The 20,672-nt window shown below is 43.7% G+C and overlaps 1 protein-coding gene across 1 annotated transcript; it reads right to left on the reverse strand.

Moving 5' to 3' along the window:
- Positions 1-3,564: 3,564 nt before the first annotated feature.
- LOC123725384 (zinc finger protein 239-like) lies at positions 3,565-19,387 on the reverse strand. Its single transcript, XM_045690572.1, has 2 exons — positions 18,828-19,387; positions 3,565-4,866 (listed from the first exon to the last, which is right to left on the reverse strand). Exons 1-2 carry the CDS (start codon positions 18,952-18,954, stop codon positions 3,941-3,943), a joined length of 1,053 nt encoding a protein of 350 aa, XP_045546528.1. The 5' UTR covers positions 18,955-19,387; the 3' UTR covers positions 3,565-3,940.
- Positions 19,388-20,672: the final 1,285 nt, after the last annotated feature.

The following is a 20,672-nucleotide window of genomic DNA, read 5'->3' on the forward strand; positions in this document are numbered from 1 at the left end:
TTCATATCCTGTACCCAACCCTACCCCTAAACCAGGTTCATATCCTGTACCCAACCCTACCCCTAAACCAGGTTCATATCCTGTACCCAACCCTACCACTAAACCAGGTTCATATCCTGTACCCAACCCTACCCCTAAACCAGGTTCATATCCTGTACCCAACCCTACCCCTAAACCAGGTTCATATCCTGTACCCAACCCTACCACTAAACCAGGTTCATATCCTGTACCCAACCCTACCCCTAAACCAGGTTCATATCCTGTACCCAACCCTACCCCTAAACCAGGTTCATATCCTGTATCCAACCCTACCCCTAAACCAGGTTCATATCCTGTACCCAACCCTACCCCTAAACCAGGTTCATACCCTGTATCCAACCCTACCACTAAACCAGGTTCATATCCTGTATCCAACCCTACCCCTAAACCAGGTTCATATCCTGTATCCAACCCTACCCCTAAACCAGGTTCATACCCTGTATCCAACCCTACCCCTAAACCAGGTTCATATCCTGTATCCAACCCTACCCCTAAACCAGGTTCATATCCTGTACCCAACCCTACCCCTAAATCAGGTTAATATCCTGTATCCAACCCTACCACTAAACCAGGTTCATATCCTGTACCCAACCCTACCCCTAAACCAGGTTCATATCCTGTACCCAACTCTACCACTAAACCAGGTTCATATCCTGTACCCAACCCTACCCCCAAACCAGGTTCATATCCTGTACCCAACCCTACCCCTAAACCAGGTTCATACCCTGTACCCAACCCTACCCCTAAACCAGGTTCATATCCTGTATCCAACCCTACCCCTAAACCAGGTTCATATCCTGTACCCAACCCTACCCCTAAACCAGGTTCATATCCTGTACCCAACCCTACCACTAAACCAGGTTCATATCCTGTACCCAACCCTACCCCTAAACCAAGTTCATATCCTGTACCCAACCCCTACCCCTAAACCAGGTTCATGTCCTGTATCCAACCCTACCCCTAAACCAGGTTCATATCCTGTATCCAACCCTACCCCTAAACCAGGTTCATACCCTGTACCCAACCCTACCACTAAACCAGGTTCATATCCTGTACCCAACCCTACCACTAAACCAGGTTCATATCCTGTATCCAACCCTACCACTAAACCAGGTTCATATCCTGTATCCAACCCTACCCCTAAACCAGGTTCATATCCTGTTCCCAACCCTACCCCTAAACCAGGTTCATATCCTGTACCCATCCCTACCCCTAAACCAGGTTCATATCCTGTATCCAACCCTACCCCTAAACCAGGTTCATATCCTGTATCCAACCTACCCCTAAACCAGGTTCATACCCTGTACCCAACCCTACCACTAAACCAGGTTCATATCCTGTATCCAACCCTACCCCTAAACCAGGTTCATATCCTGTATCCAACCCTACCACTAAACCAGGTTCATATCCTGTATCCAACCCTACCACTAAACCAGGTTCATACCCTGTATCCAACCCTACCCCTAAACCAGGTTCATATCCTGTACCCAACCCTACCACTAAACCAGGTTCATATCCTGTACCCAACCCTACCCCTAAACCGGTTCATATCCTGTATCCAACCCTACCCCTAAACCAGGTTCATACCCTGTACCCAACCCTACCCCTAAACCAGGTTCATATCCTGTACCCAACCCCACCTCGGGTTCATATCCTGTACCCAACCCTACCCCTAAACCAGGTTCATATCCTGTACCCAACCCTACCCCTAAATCAGGTTCATATCCTGTATCCAACCCTACCCCTAAACCAGGTTCATATCCTGTACCCAACCCTACCACTAAACCAGGTTCATATCCTGTACCCAACCCTACCACTAAACCAGGTTCATATCCTGTACCCAACCCTACCCCTAAACCAGGTTCATATCCTGTATCCAACCCTACCACTAAACCAGGTTCATATCCTGTACCCAACCCTACCCCTAAACCAGGTTCATATCCTGTATCCAACCCTACCACTAAACCAGGTTCATATCCTGTATCCAACCCTACCCCTAAACCAGGTTCATACCCTGTATCCAACCCTACCACTAAACCAGGTTCATACCCTGTATCCAACCCTACCACTAAACCAGGTTCATATCCTGTATCCAACCCTACCCCTAAACCAGGTTCATATCCTGTATCCAACCCTACCCCTAAATCAGGTTCATATCCTGTATCCAACCCTACCCCTAAATCAGGTTCATATCCTGTACCTTACATCCAACCCTACCCCTAAACCAGGTTCATATCCTGTACCCAACCCTACCCCTAAACCAGGTTCATATCCTGTACCCAACCCTACCACTAAACCAGGTTCATATCCTGTACCCAACCCTACCCCTAAACCAGGTTCATATCCTGTACCCAACCCTACCCCTAAACCAGGTTCATACCCTGTACCCAACCCTACCCCTAAACCAGGTTCATATCCTGTATCCAACCCTACCCCTAAACCAGGTTCATATCCTGTACCCAACCCTACCCCTAAACCAGGTTCATATCCTGTACCCAACCCTACCACTAAACCAGGTTCATATCCTGTACCCAACCCTACCCCTAAACCAAGTTCATATCCTGTACCCAACCCTACCCCTAAACCAGGTTCATGTCCTGTATCCAACCCTACCCCTAAACCAGGTTCATATCCTGTATCCAACCCTACCCCTAAACCAGGTTCATACCCTGTACCCAACCCTACCACTAAACCAGGTTCATATCCTGTACCCAACCCTACCACTAAACCAGGTTCATATCCTGTATCCAACCCTACCACTAAACCAGGTTCATATCCTGTATCCAACCCTACCCCTAAACCAGGTTCATATCCTGTTCCCAACCCTACCCCTAAACCAGGTTCATATCCTGTACCCATCCCTACCCCTAAACCAGGTTCATATCCTGTATCCAACCCTACCCCTAAACCAGGTTCATATCCTGTATCCAACCTACCCCTAAACCAGGTTCATACCCTGTACCCAACCCTACCACTAAACCAGGTTCATATCCTGTATCCAACCCTACCACTAAACCAGGTTCATATCCTGTATCCAACCTTACCCCTAAACCAGGTTCATACCCTGTTTCCCTCAATCCAACCCCATCTTTATTGTCTTCTTTAAATTTTTTAAACCAAATAAAGTTTGTTTTAATTTAGTCAAGGTCCCTTCTCCAACCCCAAACCTGATCTGGAAACAGAGAAGAGGGACAGAAGAGGGAACGAAGCCCTGAGCTGTACCTACAAGACCTTAACCAGAAACAGAGAAGAGGGAACACATTTCTTTGTCTCTCTCAGAAAAATGTATTATTTAAAATACATTTTGGAGTTATATATAAAAAATAAACACACAGTGATTTATTAAACAAAGTGACAATTTAAAAATACATTTAAAAGACAGCATGGGGTTTTAAAGACACATTTCCACATGTAAATAATAAAGCATATACATCACAAGCAAATACTGTGGCACTTGATTAACGCACACACACACAGAGACAGACAGACAGAGTAAAAAAAACTATTTAATCACAGTTTGTACACTGAATCAACATAAAAACAGACAGACTCCATATTCAATTCATGTCTTGGGATGAAAAAAAACAAAATGTATTTCTGAGTAGACTTTCTCCAACTGGATTTCATATGGCAATAAGGGCATAAACAAAACCACTAAGCACCAACTTTCAGTCAAAATGTTGACAAATGTGGGAGCACTGTGTGTCAACTCATAAATTGTAAGTTTATGTGAAATATCTCTCTCCACACTTGGAGCAATGGTAAGAAATCTCCCCTGTGTGTGTTACCTCAAGGTCTTTCCCTAACTGGGTAAATATCGATCCACACTGGAAGCATTGGTAAGGTTTCTCTCCGGTGTGGCTTCTTTCATGTCATTTCATTTGCCTTAACCAGGTGCATGTCATTCCACAGTGGGAGCAGTTCCAAAAGGCTTCTCCCTAGTGTGTATTCTCTCATGCTGCTTCAGCTTCCCTAACTTCTTAAAACTCCTTTCACAATGAGAACACTGGAAACGCTTCTTTACAGAGTGTGTTAGCTCATGTTTTTTCCAGTTACTTGAGTCAGTGAAACTCTTTCCACACTGGGAGCAATGGTAAGGCTTTTCTCCCGTGTGCGTCCTCTTATGCTTTGTCAGGGCCCGTGATAGGATAAAACTCTTACCACAGTGGGAGCAGTGATAAGGCTTTTCCCCTGTGTGTATTCTCTTATGTACTTTCAGGTTATATAACCGGTTAAAAGTTTTTCCACATTGAGCACATTTGTGAGGCTTATCTCCTGTGTGCATTCTCTCATGTGCTTTCAGGTTCCATAACTGGGTAAAACTCTTTCCACACTGGGAGCAGTGGTGATAAGGCTTCTCTCCAGTGTGTGTTCTCTCATGCGCTTTCAGTTGCCTTGACCAGCTAAAACTCTCTTCACAATGGAAACAGTGGTAAGGCTTTTTCCCAGTGTGTACCCTTTCATGATCTTTCAGGTTACTTAACCGCTTAAATGTATTGCCACATTGAGAGCATTTGTGAGGCTTATCTCCTGTGTGTATTCTCTCATGTGATTTCAGGGAACTTAACTGTGAACACCTCTTTCCACACTGGGAGCATTGGTAAGGCTTCACTCCTGTGTGTATTCTATTATGTAATTTTAGGGTCCCTAACTGGGTAAACTGCTTTCCACACTGGGAGCATTGGTAGGGCTTCTCTCCTGTGTGTAATCTATTATGTATTTTCAAGCTCCCTAACTTGGCAAAACTCTTTTCACACTGGGAGCAGTGGTGTCGTCTTGCTGGTTTGGACGTATCTGGCTCTGGTTCCTCTGATTCTGGTCTCTCTCCTGCCAAAGACAAACAAAGTATTTAATGTATCAGAGATTGATATCTTATTCACAAGAAACTAATGAAAACATGCGGGAAATGGGGAGGGACAACTAGCGAAACTTGTCCAATAAGAAACGCTTGTTTTTGTTTTCCGATGCAAAACATTTTGCTACGTTTTTCACTAATGAATACGACCTTGAATGAAACCTCCACATGATAAAACTGTCTTCCTGTTTAAGGGGTTTAATACAAATCAGATCCCTCAACCTGAGGTCAAGTTAATCACTATGACAAAGTCAAGCTGTGCAACAGCTGGAAACCAAGTCAGGTCTAGAAAAGTCTGAAAAGTCTACTATAATAGGATACAGTTGAGCCATTGTTACGTTTTGTTGGTGACAAATGATTGGTTAAAGAGTATGGACGACAGGAAGTTAGTTGGTGCAGTGTTGCTAGATTTCAAAGCTGCTTTACTTACTAAATAAATTGTGTAATTTGTTGGTAATTTTTTGGGGGGGAATCCTGGCTTTCCTTGGCATCCATGAATACGCGCCACTGGCTGGGGGACTTGTTGACCCGGGATCATTGATAGCCAGCAAACCCTGGACGATAACCCCAATCATGACCATTAGGACAGTTTAGATGGGGGGGACTGTTCCAATTCTCATTTGGTAGGACACTTTCATTCAACATGTGCCATCCCGGACTGCAGGGAACATCTAAATGTTATCAGTCACCTTTTGCACTCCCATAATAAAAAATATGTAGTGAACTCAACTCTTGAAGAAATAATGTTCTCTAATGCAGTAATATTTTTCTAGAGGCAGAGCACCATAGGTTGGAGGTTAAGACATGGAGGAGACTTGTCTTAACAGGATGAAAGTCAGCCCTCTACATCTGCAGCAGACAGGATGGAAGATTGTGTCACTAACCCGGGTCGGAGGTCAAAGACAAAGAGGCTGAGCGTTGTGAAGCACTGGGCAGCCATGTTGTTTGAGGTCATTGTGAAGCACTGGGCAGCCATGTTGTTTGAGGTCATTGTGAAGCACTACTGTTGCAATTATGAAAATGCAGCATCTTTTTGGTTGAACGCGCAATGTGTTTCTGAGACACCGGAAATGACTCTTCTATATGCCAAACGTGCTCCACTACACCTCTGGTGCGGATATGAGCTTGGTTGTACCGTTGTTGCTCAGGTCCTATTGCATGACGATAAGGAGGTGAACAAGAAGTTGGTCCCTGCGTACTAGAGGTCGACCGATTTATCAGAATGGCCGATTAATTAGGGCCGATTTCAAGTATTTTTGGCCACCGATTTGCTGATTTAAAAAAAAAATCTAAATATATATATATATATATATTTTTTAAGACCTTTATTTAACTAGGCAAGTCAGATTAAGAACACATTCTTATTTTCAATGAAGGCCTAAGAACGGGGGTTAACTGCCTTGTTCAGGGGGGATTCGGGGATTCGTTTTTGCAACCTTTCGGTTACTAGTCCAACGCTCTAACCACCTGCCTTACATTGCACTCCACGAGGAGCCTGCATGGCAGGCTGACTACCTGTTACGCGAGGGCAGCAAGAAGCCAAGGTAAGTTGCTGGCTAGCATTAAACTTATCTTATAAAAAACTATCAATCTTAACATAATCACTAGTTAACTACACATGGTTGATGATATTACTAGTTTATCTAGCGTGCCCTGCGTTGCATATAATCGATGCGGTGCCTGTTAATTTCTCATCGAATCACAGCCTACTTCTACAAATGGGTGATAATTTAACAAGCGCATTTGCGAAAAAAGCACTGTCGTTGCACCAATGTACCTAACCATAAACATCAATGCCTTTCTTTAAAATCAATACACAAGTATATATTTTTAAACCTCCATATTTAGTTAATATTGCCTGCTAACATGAATTTGTGTCACTTCTCTTGCGTTCCGTGCAAGCAGTCAGGGTATATACACAGCAGTTTGTGCCGCCTGGCTCATTGCGAACTGTGTGAAGTCCATTTATTCCTAACAAAGGCCGTAATTAATTTGCCAGAATTGTACATAATTATGACATAACATTGAAGGTTGTGCAATGTAACAGGAATATTTAGACTTAGGGATGCCATCGTTAGATAAAAATACGGAACGGTTCCGTATTTCACTGAAATAATAAATGTTTAGTTTTCGAAATGATAGTTTCCGGATTGGACCATATTAATGACCAAAGGCTCGTATTTCTGTGTGTTTATTATACACTGCTCAAAAAAATAAAGGGAACACTTAAACAACACAATGTAACTCCAAGTCAATCACACTTCTGTGAAATCAAACTGTCCACTTAGGAAGCAACACTGATTGACAATACATTTCACATGCTGTTGTGCAAATGGAATAGACAACAGGTGGAAATTATAGGCAATTAGCAAGACACCCCCAATAAAGGAGTGGTTCTGCAGGTGGGGACCACAGACCACTTCTCAGTTCCTATGCTTCCTGGCTGATGTTTTGGTCACTTTTGAATGCTGGCAGTGCTTTCACTCTAGTGGTAGCATGAGACGGAGTCTACAACCCACACAAGTGGCTCAGGTAGTGCAGCTCATCCAGGATGGCACATCAATGCGAACTGTGGCAAGAAGGTTTGCTGTGTCTATCAGCGTAGTGTCCAGAGCATGGAGGCGCTACCAGGAGACAGGCCAGTACATCAGGAGACGTGGAAGAGGCCGTAGGAGGGCAACAACCCAGCAGCAGGACTGCTACCTCCGCCTTTGTGCAAGGAGGAGCAGGAGAAGCACTGCCAGAGCCCTGCAAAATGACCTCCAGCAGGCCACAAATGTGCATGTGTCTGCTCAAATGGTCAGAAACAGACTCCATGAGGGTGGTATGAGGGCCCGACGTCCACAGGTGGGGGTTGTGCTTACAGCCCAACACCGTGCAGGACGTTTGGCATTTGCCAGAGAACACCAAGATTGGCAAATTCGCCACTGGCGCCCTGTGCTCTTCACAGATGAAAGCAGGTTCACACTGAGCACGTGACAGAGTCTGGAGATGCCGTGGAGAACGTTCTGCTGCCTGCAACATCCTCCAGCATGACCGGTTTGGCGATGGGTCAGTCATGGTTTGGGGTGGCATTTCTTTGGGGGGGCCGCACAGCCCTCCATGTGCTCTCCAGAGGTAGCCTGACTGCCATTAGGTACCGAGATGAGATCCTCAGACCCCTTGTGAGACCATATGCTGGTGCGGTTGGCCCTGGGTTCCTCCTAATGCAAGACAATGCTAGACCTCATGTGGCTGGAGTGTGTCAGCAGTTCCTGCAAGAGGAAGGCATTGATGCTATGGACTGGCCCGCCCGTTCCCCAGACCTGAATCCAATTGAGCACATCTGGGACATCATGTCTCGCTCCATCCACCAACGCCACGTTGCACCACAGACTGTCCAGGAGTTGGCGGATGCTTTAGTCCAGGTCTGGGAGGAGATCCCTCAGGAGACCATCCGCCACCTCATCAGGAGCATGCCCAGGCGTTGTAGGGAGGTCATACAGGCACGTGGAGGCCACACACACTACTGAGCCTCATTTTGACTTGTTTTAAGGACATTACATCAAAGTTCGATCAGCCTATAGTGTGGTTTTCCACTTTAATTTTGAGTGTGACTCCAAATCCAGACCTCCATGGGTTGATAAATTGGATTTCCATTGATTATTTGTGTGTGATTTTGTTGTCAGCACATTCAACTATGTAAAGAAAATTGTATTTAATAAGATTATTTCTTTCATTTAGATCTAGGATGTGTTGTTTAAGTGTTCCCTTTATTTTTTTGAGCAGTATATTATAATTAAGTCTATGATTTGATATTTGATAGAGCAGTCTGACTGAGCGATGGTAGGCAGCAGCAGGCTCGTAAGCATTCATTCAAACAGCACCTTTGTGCGTTTTGCCAGCAGCTCTTCGCAATTCTTCAAGCATCGCGCTGTTTATGACTTCAAGCCTATCAACTCCCGAGATTAGGCTGGTGTAACCCATGTGAAATGGCTAGCTAGTTAGCGAGTGCGCGCTAATAGCGTTTCAAACGTCACTCGCTCGGAGACTTGGGAGTGGTTGTTCCCCTTGCTCTACATGGGTAACGCTGCTTCGAGGGTGGCTGTTGTCGATGTGTTCCTGGTTCGAGCCCAGGTAGGAGCGAGGAGAGGGACGGAAGCTATACTATTACACTGGCAATACTAAAGTGCCTATAAGAACATCCAATAGTCAAAGGTATATGAAATACAAATGGTATAGAGAGAAATAGTCCTATAATTCCTATAATAACTACAACCTAAAACTTCTTACCTGGGAATATTGAAGACTCATGTTAAAAGGAACCACCAGCTTTCATATGTTCTCATGTTCTGAGCAAGGAACTTAAACGTTATCTTTTTTACATGGCACATATTGCACTTTTACTTTCTTCTCCAACACTTTGTTTTTGCATTATTTAAACCAAATTGAACATGTTTCATTATTTATTTGAGGCTAAATTGATAGTATTGATGTATTAAGTTAAAATAAGTGTTGATTCAGTATTGTTGTAATTGTCATGATTACAAATAAATAAATTTAATTAAAAACAAAATCGGCATCGGCTTTTTTTGGTATCGCCGTTTAAAAATCATAATCGGTCGACCTCTACTGCGTACCCACTGTCACCAAGAATGATTCCACTATGTTGTCCTCCTTCAACATGAGCATACAAAGCAGAGTTTTGGAAAATCCTTGAGTCATGATTTGTACCTTTCCAACATGCAACAATGTTGGAGAACTGCACACTGGGAGAAAACACACACACACACACACACACTTATTGAGAACCAGAGTGTAATATTTCTGCACTCCACAGCATTGCTGTACAGGGACACCTGATGGGAATATGACATCCATCTATAGAGCCAATGACTCCAGGGAAGTACCCATATTCATATAACTCTACCTTGTAGTTGGCTTGGGCAGCAGCATCATATTCATAGAACTCTACCTTGTAGTTGGCTTGGGGAGCAGCATCATATTCATAGAACTCTACCTGGTAGTTGGCTTGGGCAGCAGCATCATATTCATAGGAATCTACCTGGTAGTTGGCTTGGGCAGCAGCATCATATTCATAGAACTCTACCTGGTAGTTGGCAGAAAGCATCATGGAACTGTCTTTCAGTTCACACATAGCATTGCAGACTTTGTGGACTATTCTGCATAGAGTCGGTTCCCTTACACCACATTAATCTCCTGTTTCACGATAGAAGGTTCTAAATGCCCAAAAAACCCTAAAGGTGATCAGTACTTGTAGGGAAGGAGGGAGGGGCCTTCCCCTAAGAGAGTCAGATGAAAGCCTTGCTCAAGGTGATCAGTACTTGTAGGCTGGGGGGGGGGGCTTCCCTACTTCCCTAAGAGAGTCAGATGAAAGCCTTGGCTCAAGTAAACAATTAAAAATCAGCTGCATATGGAAACGATCATGGAAATTGATTTCATCAAAATCATTCAGTGGGTTGTTGCGGTCTATAACCGGCCTTCTGTCTGGTCTTGGTGCTGCTCGGTGATCATCATTGTAATAGTTCAGGTAATCCATTTTCCTCCAATGACAAGGTCAACCTGGGGGACCATTTTCCTCCAATGACAAGGTCAACCTGGGGGACCATTTTCCTCCAATGACAAGGTCAACCTGGGGGACCATTTTCCTCCAATGACAAGGTCAACCTGGGGGACCATTTTCCTCCAATGACAAGGTCAACCTGGGGGACCATTTTCCTCCAATGACAAGGTCAACCTGGGGAACCATTTTCCTCCAATGACAAGGTCAACCTGGGGAACCATTTTCCTCCAATGACAAGGTCAACCTGGGGGACCATTTTCCTCCAATGACAAGGTCAACCTGGGGGACCAACATCCATTCATCTGAAGTTAAGCCCCGCCTCTGGCCAGGTTTAATTTAAACCTTACATTAACATTTTTACATTTTAGTCATTTAGCAGACGCTCTTATCCAGAGCGACTTACAGTAGTGAATGCATACATTTCAATTCATTTCATACATTTTTTTTTTTGTTTCCCGTACTGGCCCCCCGTGGGAATCGAACCCACAACACTGGCATTGCAAACACCATTGCAAACACCATGCTCTACCAAACCTTCACCTAGATGAACTCTAATCGTCCTTCTGGAATTCAGACTTTTAAAATCTAGACTAGGGGCAAGTCAGAGACTATTTTTAAACCATGTCTGAGAAATGCAATTTGAGTTAGTCGCGTTTAAAAGTGCAATTTAGACAAGGATTAGGCTGTGTCTGCGAAACCACCCTTATATGCTGGAGTTCAGGCTTTATTTGAAAAGTTCAAGTAGGAAATTGCATGAATTTTGTCCATTACAGAGGAGGAGGCCAAGTCTTAAAAAAGGCTTTTCAGTCAATCATATTTCATGGCTTTTTGAAATATCTCACAGAGCTGTTCCTCCACTCACAGCCGTCCCCCGGTGTTAGTTATAACATGAATAGCCATTTGTAAGGAAAGGCTTGGCTGCCAAACACGAAAAATATAATTTTTTAAAAGATTGTAATTTCCATTCTTACCGCAGAGAGGAATATCAAACATTATGGATGTTACATGCTTTGTTCAGACGTTGAACTCAACCTTTTCTCTCACAATGAGAACGAGTTGACAATTCCTTATATAACAGTTGTTTATGCTCATTGCAAATTTATAAAAACACAGACTAGACTGCTAGTATAACAGTCTGTGGCTAAAACGCTGCTAGCGGTACGTGGTACTGCAATGCAGCGTGACAGAAACTGTGCAGTACTCCTCAGTCACACCTACAGAGTCATTGCTGTTTGGTACACCAGAAGCATATTCATTTCCAATGGAAACGCTGCGTTTACCTTGCAGCATTGAGTTGGAGAGGCAGTGTGTTCCGTGTGGTGCGTACGATGGACTTACAGAACGTATGCATCAAACTGTAAGTGTAGACGGCTTGACAGAAACGGTAGCAGAAGGTGAATGTTGAACTGTTGTTGAACACATATCCAGAAGATGCTGTGGACCATTTTTTTTACGCAACGACGCTAATCGGTGTGATCAATAAGTAATTTTTTTAAAGAATCAATGTTCATTGATACTCCCGTTTTACTAGGGTCTGCTAGTGTACTATGGTGTTACAAGTAGGGTAGGTTTTACTAGGGTTTTACTAGTAGGGTGGGTTTTACTAGGGTGTTACTAGTAGGGTAGGTTTTACTAGGGTGTTACTAGTAGGGTAGGTTTTACTAGGGTTTTACTAGTAGGGTAGGTTTTACTAGGGTGTTACTAGTAGGGTAGGTTTTACTAGGGTGTTACTAGTAGGGTAGGTTTTACTAGGGTGTTACTAGTAGGGTAGATTTTACTAGGGTTTTACTAGTAGGGTAGGTTTTACTAGTAGGGTAGGTTTTTCCAACTTAATTGAGGAAAATAAGAACAATCCGAAATTTCTTTTTGATACTGTCGCAAAGCTAACTAAAAAGCAGCCTTCGCAAATGGAGGATGGCTTTCACTTCAGCAGTAATAAATGTATGAACTTCTTTGAGGAAAAGATCATGATCATTAGAAAGCAAATTACAGACTCCTCTTTAAATCTGGGTATTCCTCCAAAGCTCCATTGTCCTGAGTCTACACAACTCTGCCAGGACCTAGGATCAAGGGAGATACTAAAGTGTTTTAGTACTATATCTCTTGACACAATGATGAAAATAATCATGGCCTCCAAACCCTCAAGCTGCATACTGGACCCTATTCCAACTAAACTACTGAAAGAGCTGCTTCCTGTGCTTGGCCCTCCTATGTTGAACATAATAAACGGCTCTCTATCCACCGGATGTGTACCAAGCTCACTAAAAGTGGCAGTAATAAAGCCTCTCTTGAAAAAGCCGAATCTTGATCCAGAAATTATAAAAAACTATCGGCCTATATCGAATCTTCCATTCCACTCAAAAAATTTTGAAAAAGCTGTTGCACAGCAACTCACTGCCTTCCTGAAGACAAACAATGTATACGAAACGCTTCAGTCTGGTTTTAGACCCCATCATAGCACTGAGACTGCACTTGTGAAGGTGGTAAATGACCTTTTAATGACGTCAGACCGAGGCTCTGCACCTGTCCTCGTGCTCCTAGATCTTAGTGCCGCTTTTGATACCATCGATCACCACATTCTTTTGGAGAGATTGGAAACCCAAATTGGTCTACATGGACAAGTTCTGGCCTGGTTTAGATCTTATCTGTCGGAAAGATATCAGTTTGTCTCTGTGAATGGTTTGTCCTCTGACAAATCAATTGTAAATTTCGGTGTTCCTCAAGGTTCCATTTTAGGACCACTATTGTTTTCACTATATATTTTACCTCTTGGGGATGTCATTCGAAAACATAATGTTAAATTTCACTGCTATGCGGACGACACACAGCTGTACATTTCAATGAAACATGGTGAAGCCCCAAAATTGCCCTCGCTAGAAGCCTGTGTTTCAGACATAAAGAAGTGGATGGCTGCAAACTTTCTACTTTTAAACTCGGACAAAACAGAGATGCTTGTTCTAGGTCCCAAGAAACAAAGAGATCTTCTGTTGAATCTGACAATTAATCTGGATGGTTGTACAGTCGTCTCAAATAAAAATGTGAAGGACCTCGGCGTTACTCTGGACCCTGATCTCTCTTTTGAAGAACATATCAAGACTGTTTCAAGGACAGCTTTTTTCCATCTACGTAACATTGCAAAAATCTGAAACTTTCTGTCCAAAAATGACGCAGAAAAATTAATCCATGCTTTTGTTACTTCTAGGCTGGACTACTGCAATGCTCTACTTTCCGGCTACCCGGATAAAGCACTAAATAAACTTCAGTTAGTGCTAAATACGGCTGCTAGAATCCTGACTAGAACCAAAAAATGTGATCATATTACTCCAGTGCTAGCCTCCCTACACTGGCTTCCTGTTAAGGCAAGGGCTGATTTCAAGGTTTTACTGCTAACCTACAAAGCATTACATGGGCTTGCTCCTACCTATCTTTCCGATTTGGTCCTGCCGTACATACCTACACGTACGCTACGGTCACAAGACGCAGGCCTCCTAATTGTCCCTAGAATTTCTAAGCAAACGGCTGGAGGTAGGGCTTTCTCCTATAGAGCTCCATTTTTATGGAATGGTCTGCCTACCAATGTGAGAGACGGAGACTCAGTCTCAACCTTTAAGTCTTTACTGAAGACTTATCTCTTCAGTAGGTCCTATGATTAAGTATAGTCTGGCCCAGGAGTGTGAAGGTGAACGGAAAGGCTGGAGCAACGAACCGCCCTTGCTGTCTCTGCCTTGCCGGTTCCCCTCTTTCCACTGGGATTCTCTGCCTCTAACCCTTTTACAGGGGCTGAGTCACTGGTTTACTGGTGTTCTTCCATGCCGTCCATGGGAGGGGTGCGTCACTTGAGTGGGTTGAGTCACTGACGTGGTCTTCCTGTCTGGGTTGGCGCCCCCCCTTGGGTTGTGCCATGGCGGAGATCGTTGTGGGCTATACTCGGCCTTGTCTTAGGACGGTAAGTTGGTGGTTGGAGACATCCCTCTAGTGGTGTGGGGGCTGTGCTTTGGCAAAGTGGGTGGGGTTATATCCTGCCTGTTTGGCCCTGTCCGGGTATCATCGGATGGGGCCACAGTGTCTTCTGATCCCTCCTGTCTCAGCCTCCAGTATTTATGCTGCAGTAGTTTGTGTCGGGGGGCTAGGGTCAGTCTGTTACATCTGGAGTATTTCTCTTGTCTTATCCGATGTCCTGTGTGAATTTAAATATGCTCTCTCTAATTCTCTCTTTCTGTCTTTCTCTCGGAGGACCTGAGCCCTAGGACCATGCCTCAGGACTACCTGGTATGATGACTCCTTGCTGTCCCCAGTCCACCTGGCCGTGCTGCTGCTCCAGTTTCAACTGTTCTGCCTGCGGCTATGGAACCCTGACCTGTTCACCGGACGTGCTTGTTGCACCCTCGACAACTACTATGATTATTATTAATTGACCATGCTGGTCATTTATGAACACTTTAACATTTTAACATCTTGACCATGTTCTGTTATAATATCCACCCTGCACAGCCAGAAGAGGACTGGCCACCCCTCATATCCTGGTTCCTCTCTAGGTTTCTTCCTAGGTTTTTGGCCTTTCTAGGGAGTTTTTCCTAGGGAGTTTTTCCTAGCCACCGTGCTTCTTTCACATGCTTTGCTTGCTGTTTGGGGTTTTAGGCTGGGTTTCTGTACAGCACTTTGAGATATCAGCTGATGTACGAAGGGCTATATAAAAATAAATTTGATTTGATTGATTTGATACTAGGATGTTACTAGTAGGGTAGGTTTTACTAGGGTTTTACTAGTAGGGTAGGTTTTACTAGGGTTTTACTAGTAGGGTAGGTTTTACTAGTAGTGTAAGTTTTACTAGGGTCTACTAGTCTACTAGGGTTTTACTAGTAGGGTAGGTTTTTACTAGTAGGGTAGGTTTTACTAGGGTTTTACTAGGTTTTTACTAGTAGGGTAGGTTTTACTAGTAGGGTAAGTTTTACTAGTAGGGTAAGTTTTACTAGTAGGGTAAGTTTTACTAGGGTCTACTAGGGTTTTACTAGTAGGGTAGGTTTTACTCGGGTTTTACTAGTAGGGTAAGTTTTACTAGGGTCTACTAGTCTACTAGGGTTTTACTAGTAGGGTGGGTGTTACTAGGGTGTTACTAGTAGGGTGGGTGTTACTAGTAGGGTAGGTGTTACTAGTAGGGTGGGTGTTACTAGGGTGTTACTAGTAGGGTGGGTGTTACTAGTAGGGTGGGTGTTACTAGTAGGGTGGGTGTTACTAGGGTGTTACTAGTAGGGTGGGTGTTACTAGGGTGTTACTAGTAGGGTGGGTGTTACTAGTAGGGTGGGTGTTACTAGTAGGGTGGGTGTTACTAGGGTGTTACTAGTAGGGTGGGTGTTACTAGTAGGGTGGGTGTTACTAGTAGGGTGTTACTAGTAGGGTGGGTGTTACTAGGGTGTTACTAGTAGGGTGGGTGTTACTAGTAGGGTAGGTGTTACTAGTAGGGTGGGTGTTACTAGTAGGGTGGGTGTTACTAGTAGGGTGGGTGTTACTAGTAGGGTGGGTGTTACTAGTAGGGTAGGTGTTACTAGTAGGGTGGGTGTTACTAGTAGGGTAGGTGTTACTAGTAGGGTGGGTGTTACTAGGGTGTTACTAGTAGGGTGGGTGTTACTAGTAGGGTAAGTTTTACTAGTAGGGTAAGTTTTACTAGGGTCTACTAGGGTTTTACTAGTAGGGTAGGTTTTACTTGGGTTTTACTAGTAGGGTAAGTTTTACTAGGGTCTACTAGTCTACTAGGGTTTTACTAGTAGGGTGGGTGTTACTAGGGTGTTACTAGTAGGGTGGGTGTTACTAGTAGGGTAGGTGTTACTAGTAGGGTGGGTGTTACTAGGGTGTTACTAGTAGGGTGGGTGTTACTAGTAGGGTGGGTGTTACTAGTAGGGTGGGTGTTACTAGGGTGTTACTAGTAGGGTGGGTGTTACTAGGGTGTTACTAGTAGGGTGGGTGTTACTAGTAGGGTGGGTGTTACTAGTAGGGTGGGTGTTACTAGTAGGGTGGGTTTTACTAGGGTGTTACTAGTAGGGTGGGTGTTACTAGTAGGGTGGGTGTTACTAGTAGGGTGGGTGTTACTAGTAGGGTGGGTGTTACTAGGGTCTGCTCTTCGCGCAATTTGAGGAGTTGACACATAAAAATGGTATCGTGAGAGAGGATAAAGTTCTTTATTAAGGTAAAATGTCTCAATGCGTTTCAGTGTCCAAATGACCGTTTCTATTGGACCAAACCTCAATTAGCGAGTTGAAACGGCTTGTCGTCAGAGGAAGAAGTGATCTTTAGTCTTTGTTGTGAGTGACAGGGGGAGGGGCTTGGTGACAGGGGCTTGGTGGCTGTACGGTGGGAAGGTGCACAGTGAACACAGCACAGAAGAAGCGAAGAACATAAGACCAAAAAGAGAAACAATCATTAAAAAAAAGTATAATAATTCAGTCTTGCAATACTGGCATTTGGAACATTGTGCTAAAACATACATTCAAATTAATTGAACTCATTTGATATATCACCCAGCCCAAATTACAGGTAGCCTGACAATAGCCTAATAGCAGGACAATAACCTAAAACACAAGACAAACCTACACTTGAGTTGCTTACCAAGAAGACAGTGAATGCTCCCGAGTGGCCGAGTTAAAGTTTTGGATTTAAATCTACTTGAAAATCTATTTCAAGACCTGAAAATGGTTGTCTAGCAATGATCAACAACGAATTTGACAGAGCTTGAATTATTTTGAAAAGAATGTTGTACAATCCAGGTGTAGAAAGCTCTTAGAGAGAGTCACCCAGAAAGACTCACAGCTATAAAATCGCTGCCAAAGGTGCTTTACATTTTCACATTTATTTAACTAGGCAAGTCAGTTAAGAACAAATTCTTATTTACAATGACGGCCTAACCCGGCCAAACCGGGACGATGGTGGGCCAATTGTGCGCAGCCCTATGGGACTCCCAATCACGGCCGGTTGTGATACAGCCTGGAATCGAACCAGGGTGTCTGTAGTGACGCCTTTGAAATGCAGTGCCTTAGACCGCTGCACCACTTGGGAGCCCCCCCCCCCCTACAAAGTATTCACCCAGGAGTGTGAATACTTATGTAAAGGAGATTAATTTTCAATAAACTGGCAACAATTTCTAAAAACATGTTTTCACTTTGTCATTATGAGGTAGTGTGTGTACATGGGTTGAATTCAGGCTGTGACAACAAAATGTGGAATAAGTATAGTGGTATGAATAAGTACTGAAGGCACTGTAAATTGATGGGCTTTCATTTGTAGAAAATAAATATTGACAGATTGTTGATAAACACCTTAAATGATCTTTCTATTAAAACAACAGTACTGACATTTATGAGAAATGCATTTCAGCATATATTCTCTAAGAGAATCCAATTGCTTATGGATGTTAATGATATCAGAACGCTGAAAAATGATACTGAAAAGAGACAAACCAATTATAGACCATATAAAACCTTGATGAAAGTTAGCTTTAGAGAGAAAGTTTCAAGATGATCCGATGTAAGGTGCATGTTTTACAAAAACATTTTCTCAAAACATTATGGCTGTTACAATGCCTGTCCCAGTCAACCCACTATCTTTACCAGACTCTAGAACAGGCAATCTAAACTCCAGACATTTCAATTTGGCCTGTATTGCTTCATTAACATTTTCTTAACCAATACTGAGGAAAGCTGTGATTGGGAAAAAAACAACTTCAATGAGCCCTTTCAAAAAGCCATGAAATATGATTGACTGAGAACGCCTTTTTATAGACTTGGCCTCCTACTCTGTAATAGTCCAAATTAATGCAATTTCCTACTTAAACGTTTCAAATTAAGCCTGAACTCCAAAATATAGTCCTTAAGGATAATTATGAACATTGTTTCATTTGGAAATGACTAACTTTATTTGTGCATTGCTCAGGTTGAGCTTTCCACAGAATCAACCACAGCTAATATGTTCAGTCTCCCCAAAAAGCCTGTCCATTTCATGTAACCTCCATAAAGCTTCTATTTGTTTTATTTCTCCAACATGCCAATATTTAGAATTCAGATTTCCTGGATATACACTCTGCCCAAGGTGTACTACAGACAAACACATCAAATGTTTAATTTATATTTTGTCTGCCTATTCTGTGAGACATTAATGAAGCCTACCTGGTTAATAAAGGTGAAATAGGTGAAGTAAAATAGGTGAAATGATTATTATTTTTTAAGTTGTGATTTTGCGTGCAAATGTAATGTCCATAGAGCTGGATTCACCCATAACTTCAATAGAATTACCCTTAAAATCACATCAGTTCAACAGAGAGATATTCAGAGACATGGATTCAACAACTACATAGTTTGTGCCCCAATTTAAGGCAGTACTCACTGGTGTTAATCAGGTCTCCATTATTCTCTTCTTCTTCCTCCTCCTCCTCCTCTTCCAATGTGACAGTAATCTCCCCCTCCTCCTTCAGTCCAAAAACTTGTTCCATTTCTTTTACTAATACAGTCATATTCTCCTCCTCCTCAACAAAAACGACATTCTGTTATTTATCTTCCTCTTCTTTCACTCCGAAAGCTTCCTCCTCTTTCACTGTAACAGCCTCACCCTCTACTTCTTGTTTTACTGTGACATCCTCCTCTTCCTTCTCCTCTTTCACTGCAACTTCTTTCTCCGTCCAGCAGACTTCTTCTTCAGCAGGAGGGGAGTAGCTTAGTGAACTCATAGTCGGTGATGTTAACTAGCTAGTTAGCATTAGCGACTAGCCAAGTGCTAGGCTAATTTAACCAGTCAGCTAGCTGACTAACAACGTAAACATTAAATGGAGTAACTAGTAAAGACGCAGACAGTATGTTTAAAACACTGACGTTAATACAAACCCAATGAGCTTCAATGTTTCGGTGTTATGTTAGCAAGCAAGCTACCGAGGTGGTTGAATCAGCCGTTTTGTTGTTGAAGAAGCGTCCTGTTCCGTCCACTAATTTATACGTCACGCAAGAAGCGCCACCGATTTCCTTGCTTTAGCTCAAACTAGATTACGGTCGTGAACAATGCAAAACAGCTCAGAAGAAAACCATGGCTTATCCCTCCCTTTAACCCTGAACCTGCAGAATGGAGCATGTCTGTTTACTATTTGGAGAAAACCATCATGAAAGAATTTCCAGGCAGTTTCCACACCAGGGATAAGCTCAATCTTGCTCCATTTTTTGTATCACAGTGGTCTGAGACACTGCATCTCTACAGTACCTGGTTCCATTCCAGGCTGTATCACAGCGGTCTGAGACACTGCATCTCTACAGTTCCTGGTTCCATTCCAGGCTGTATCACAGTGGTCTGAGACACTGCATCTCTACAGTACCTGGTTCCATTCCAGGCTGTATCACAGAGGTCTGAGACACTGCATCTCTACAGTACCTGGTTCCATTCCAGGCTGTATCACAGCGGTCTGAGACACTGCATCTCTACAGTACCTGGTTCCATTCCAGGCTGTATCACAGCGGTCTGAGACACTGCATCTCTACAGTACCTGGTCCCATTCCAGGCTGTATCACAGCGGTCTGAGACACTGCATCTCTACAGTACCTGGTTCCATTCCAGGCTGTATCACAGCGGTCTGAGACACTGCATCTCTACAGTACCTGGTCCCATTCCAGGCTGTATCACAGCGGTCTGAGACACTGCATCTCTACAGTACCTGGTTCCATTCCAGGCTGTATCACAGCGGTCTGAGACACTGCATCTCTACAGTACCTGGTTCCATTCCAGGCTGTATCACAGCGGTCTGAGACACTGCATCTCTACAGTAACTGGTTCCATTCCAGGCTGTATCACAGCGGTCTGAGACACTGCATCTCTACAGTACCTGGTTCCATTCCAGGCTGTATCACAGCGGTCTGAGACACTGCATCTCTACAGTACCTGGTTCCATTCCAGGCTGTATCACAGCGGTCTGAGACACTGCATCTCTACAGTACCTGGTTCCATTCCAGGCTGTATCACAGCGGTCTGAGACACTGCATCTCTACAGTAACTGGTTCCATTGCAGGCTGTATCACAGTGGTCTGAGACACTGCATCTCTACAGTACCTGGTTCCATTCCAGGCTGTATCACAGCGGTCTGAGAACACTGCATCTCTACAGTAACTGGTTCCATTCCAGGCTGTATCACAGTGGTCTGAGACACTGCATCTCTACAGTACCTGGTTCCATTCCAGGCTGTATCACAGCGGT

Source organism: Salmo salar, chromosome ssa12, assembly GCF_905237065.1.
Source record: "Salmo salar chromosome ssa12, Ssal_v3.1, whole genome shotgun sequence".
NCBI lineage: Eukaryota > Metazoa > Chordata > Actinopteri > Salmoniformes > Salmonidae > Salmo > Salmo salar.

Excerpts from the sequence above, each read along its gene's own strand:
- LOC123725384 (XM_045690572.1), bottom strand. The coding sequence starts at position 18,954 with ATGACTGTATTAGTAAAAGAAATGGAACAAGTTTTTGGACTGAAGGAG. Across the intron at positions 4,867-18,827 it reads TGGAGACCTGATTAACACCA|GAGAGAGACCAGAATCAGAG; the intron begins GTGAGTACTGCC and ends TGTCTTTGGCAG.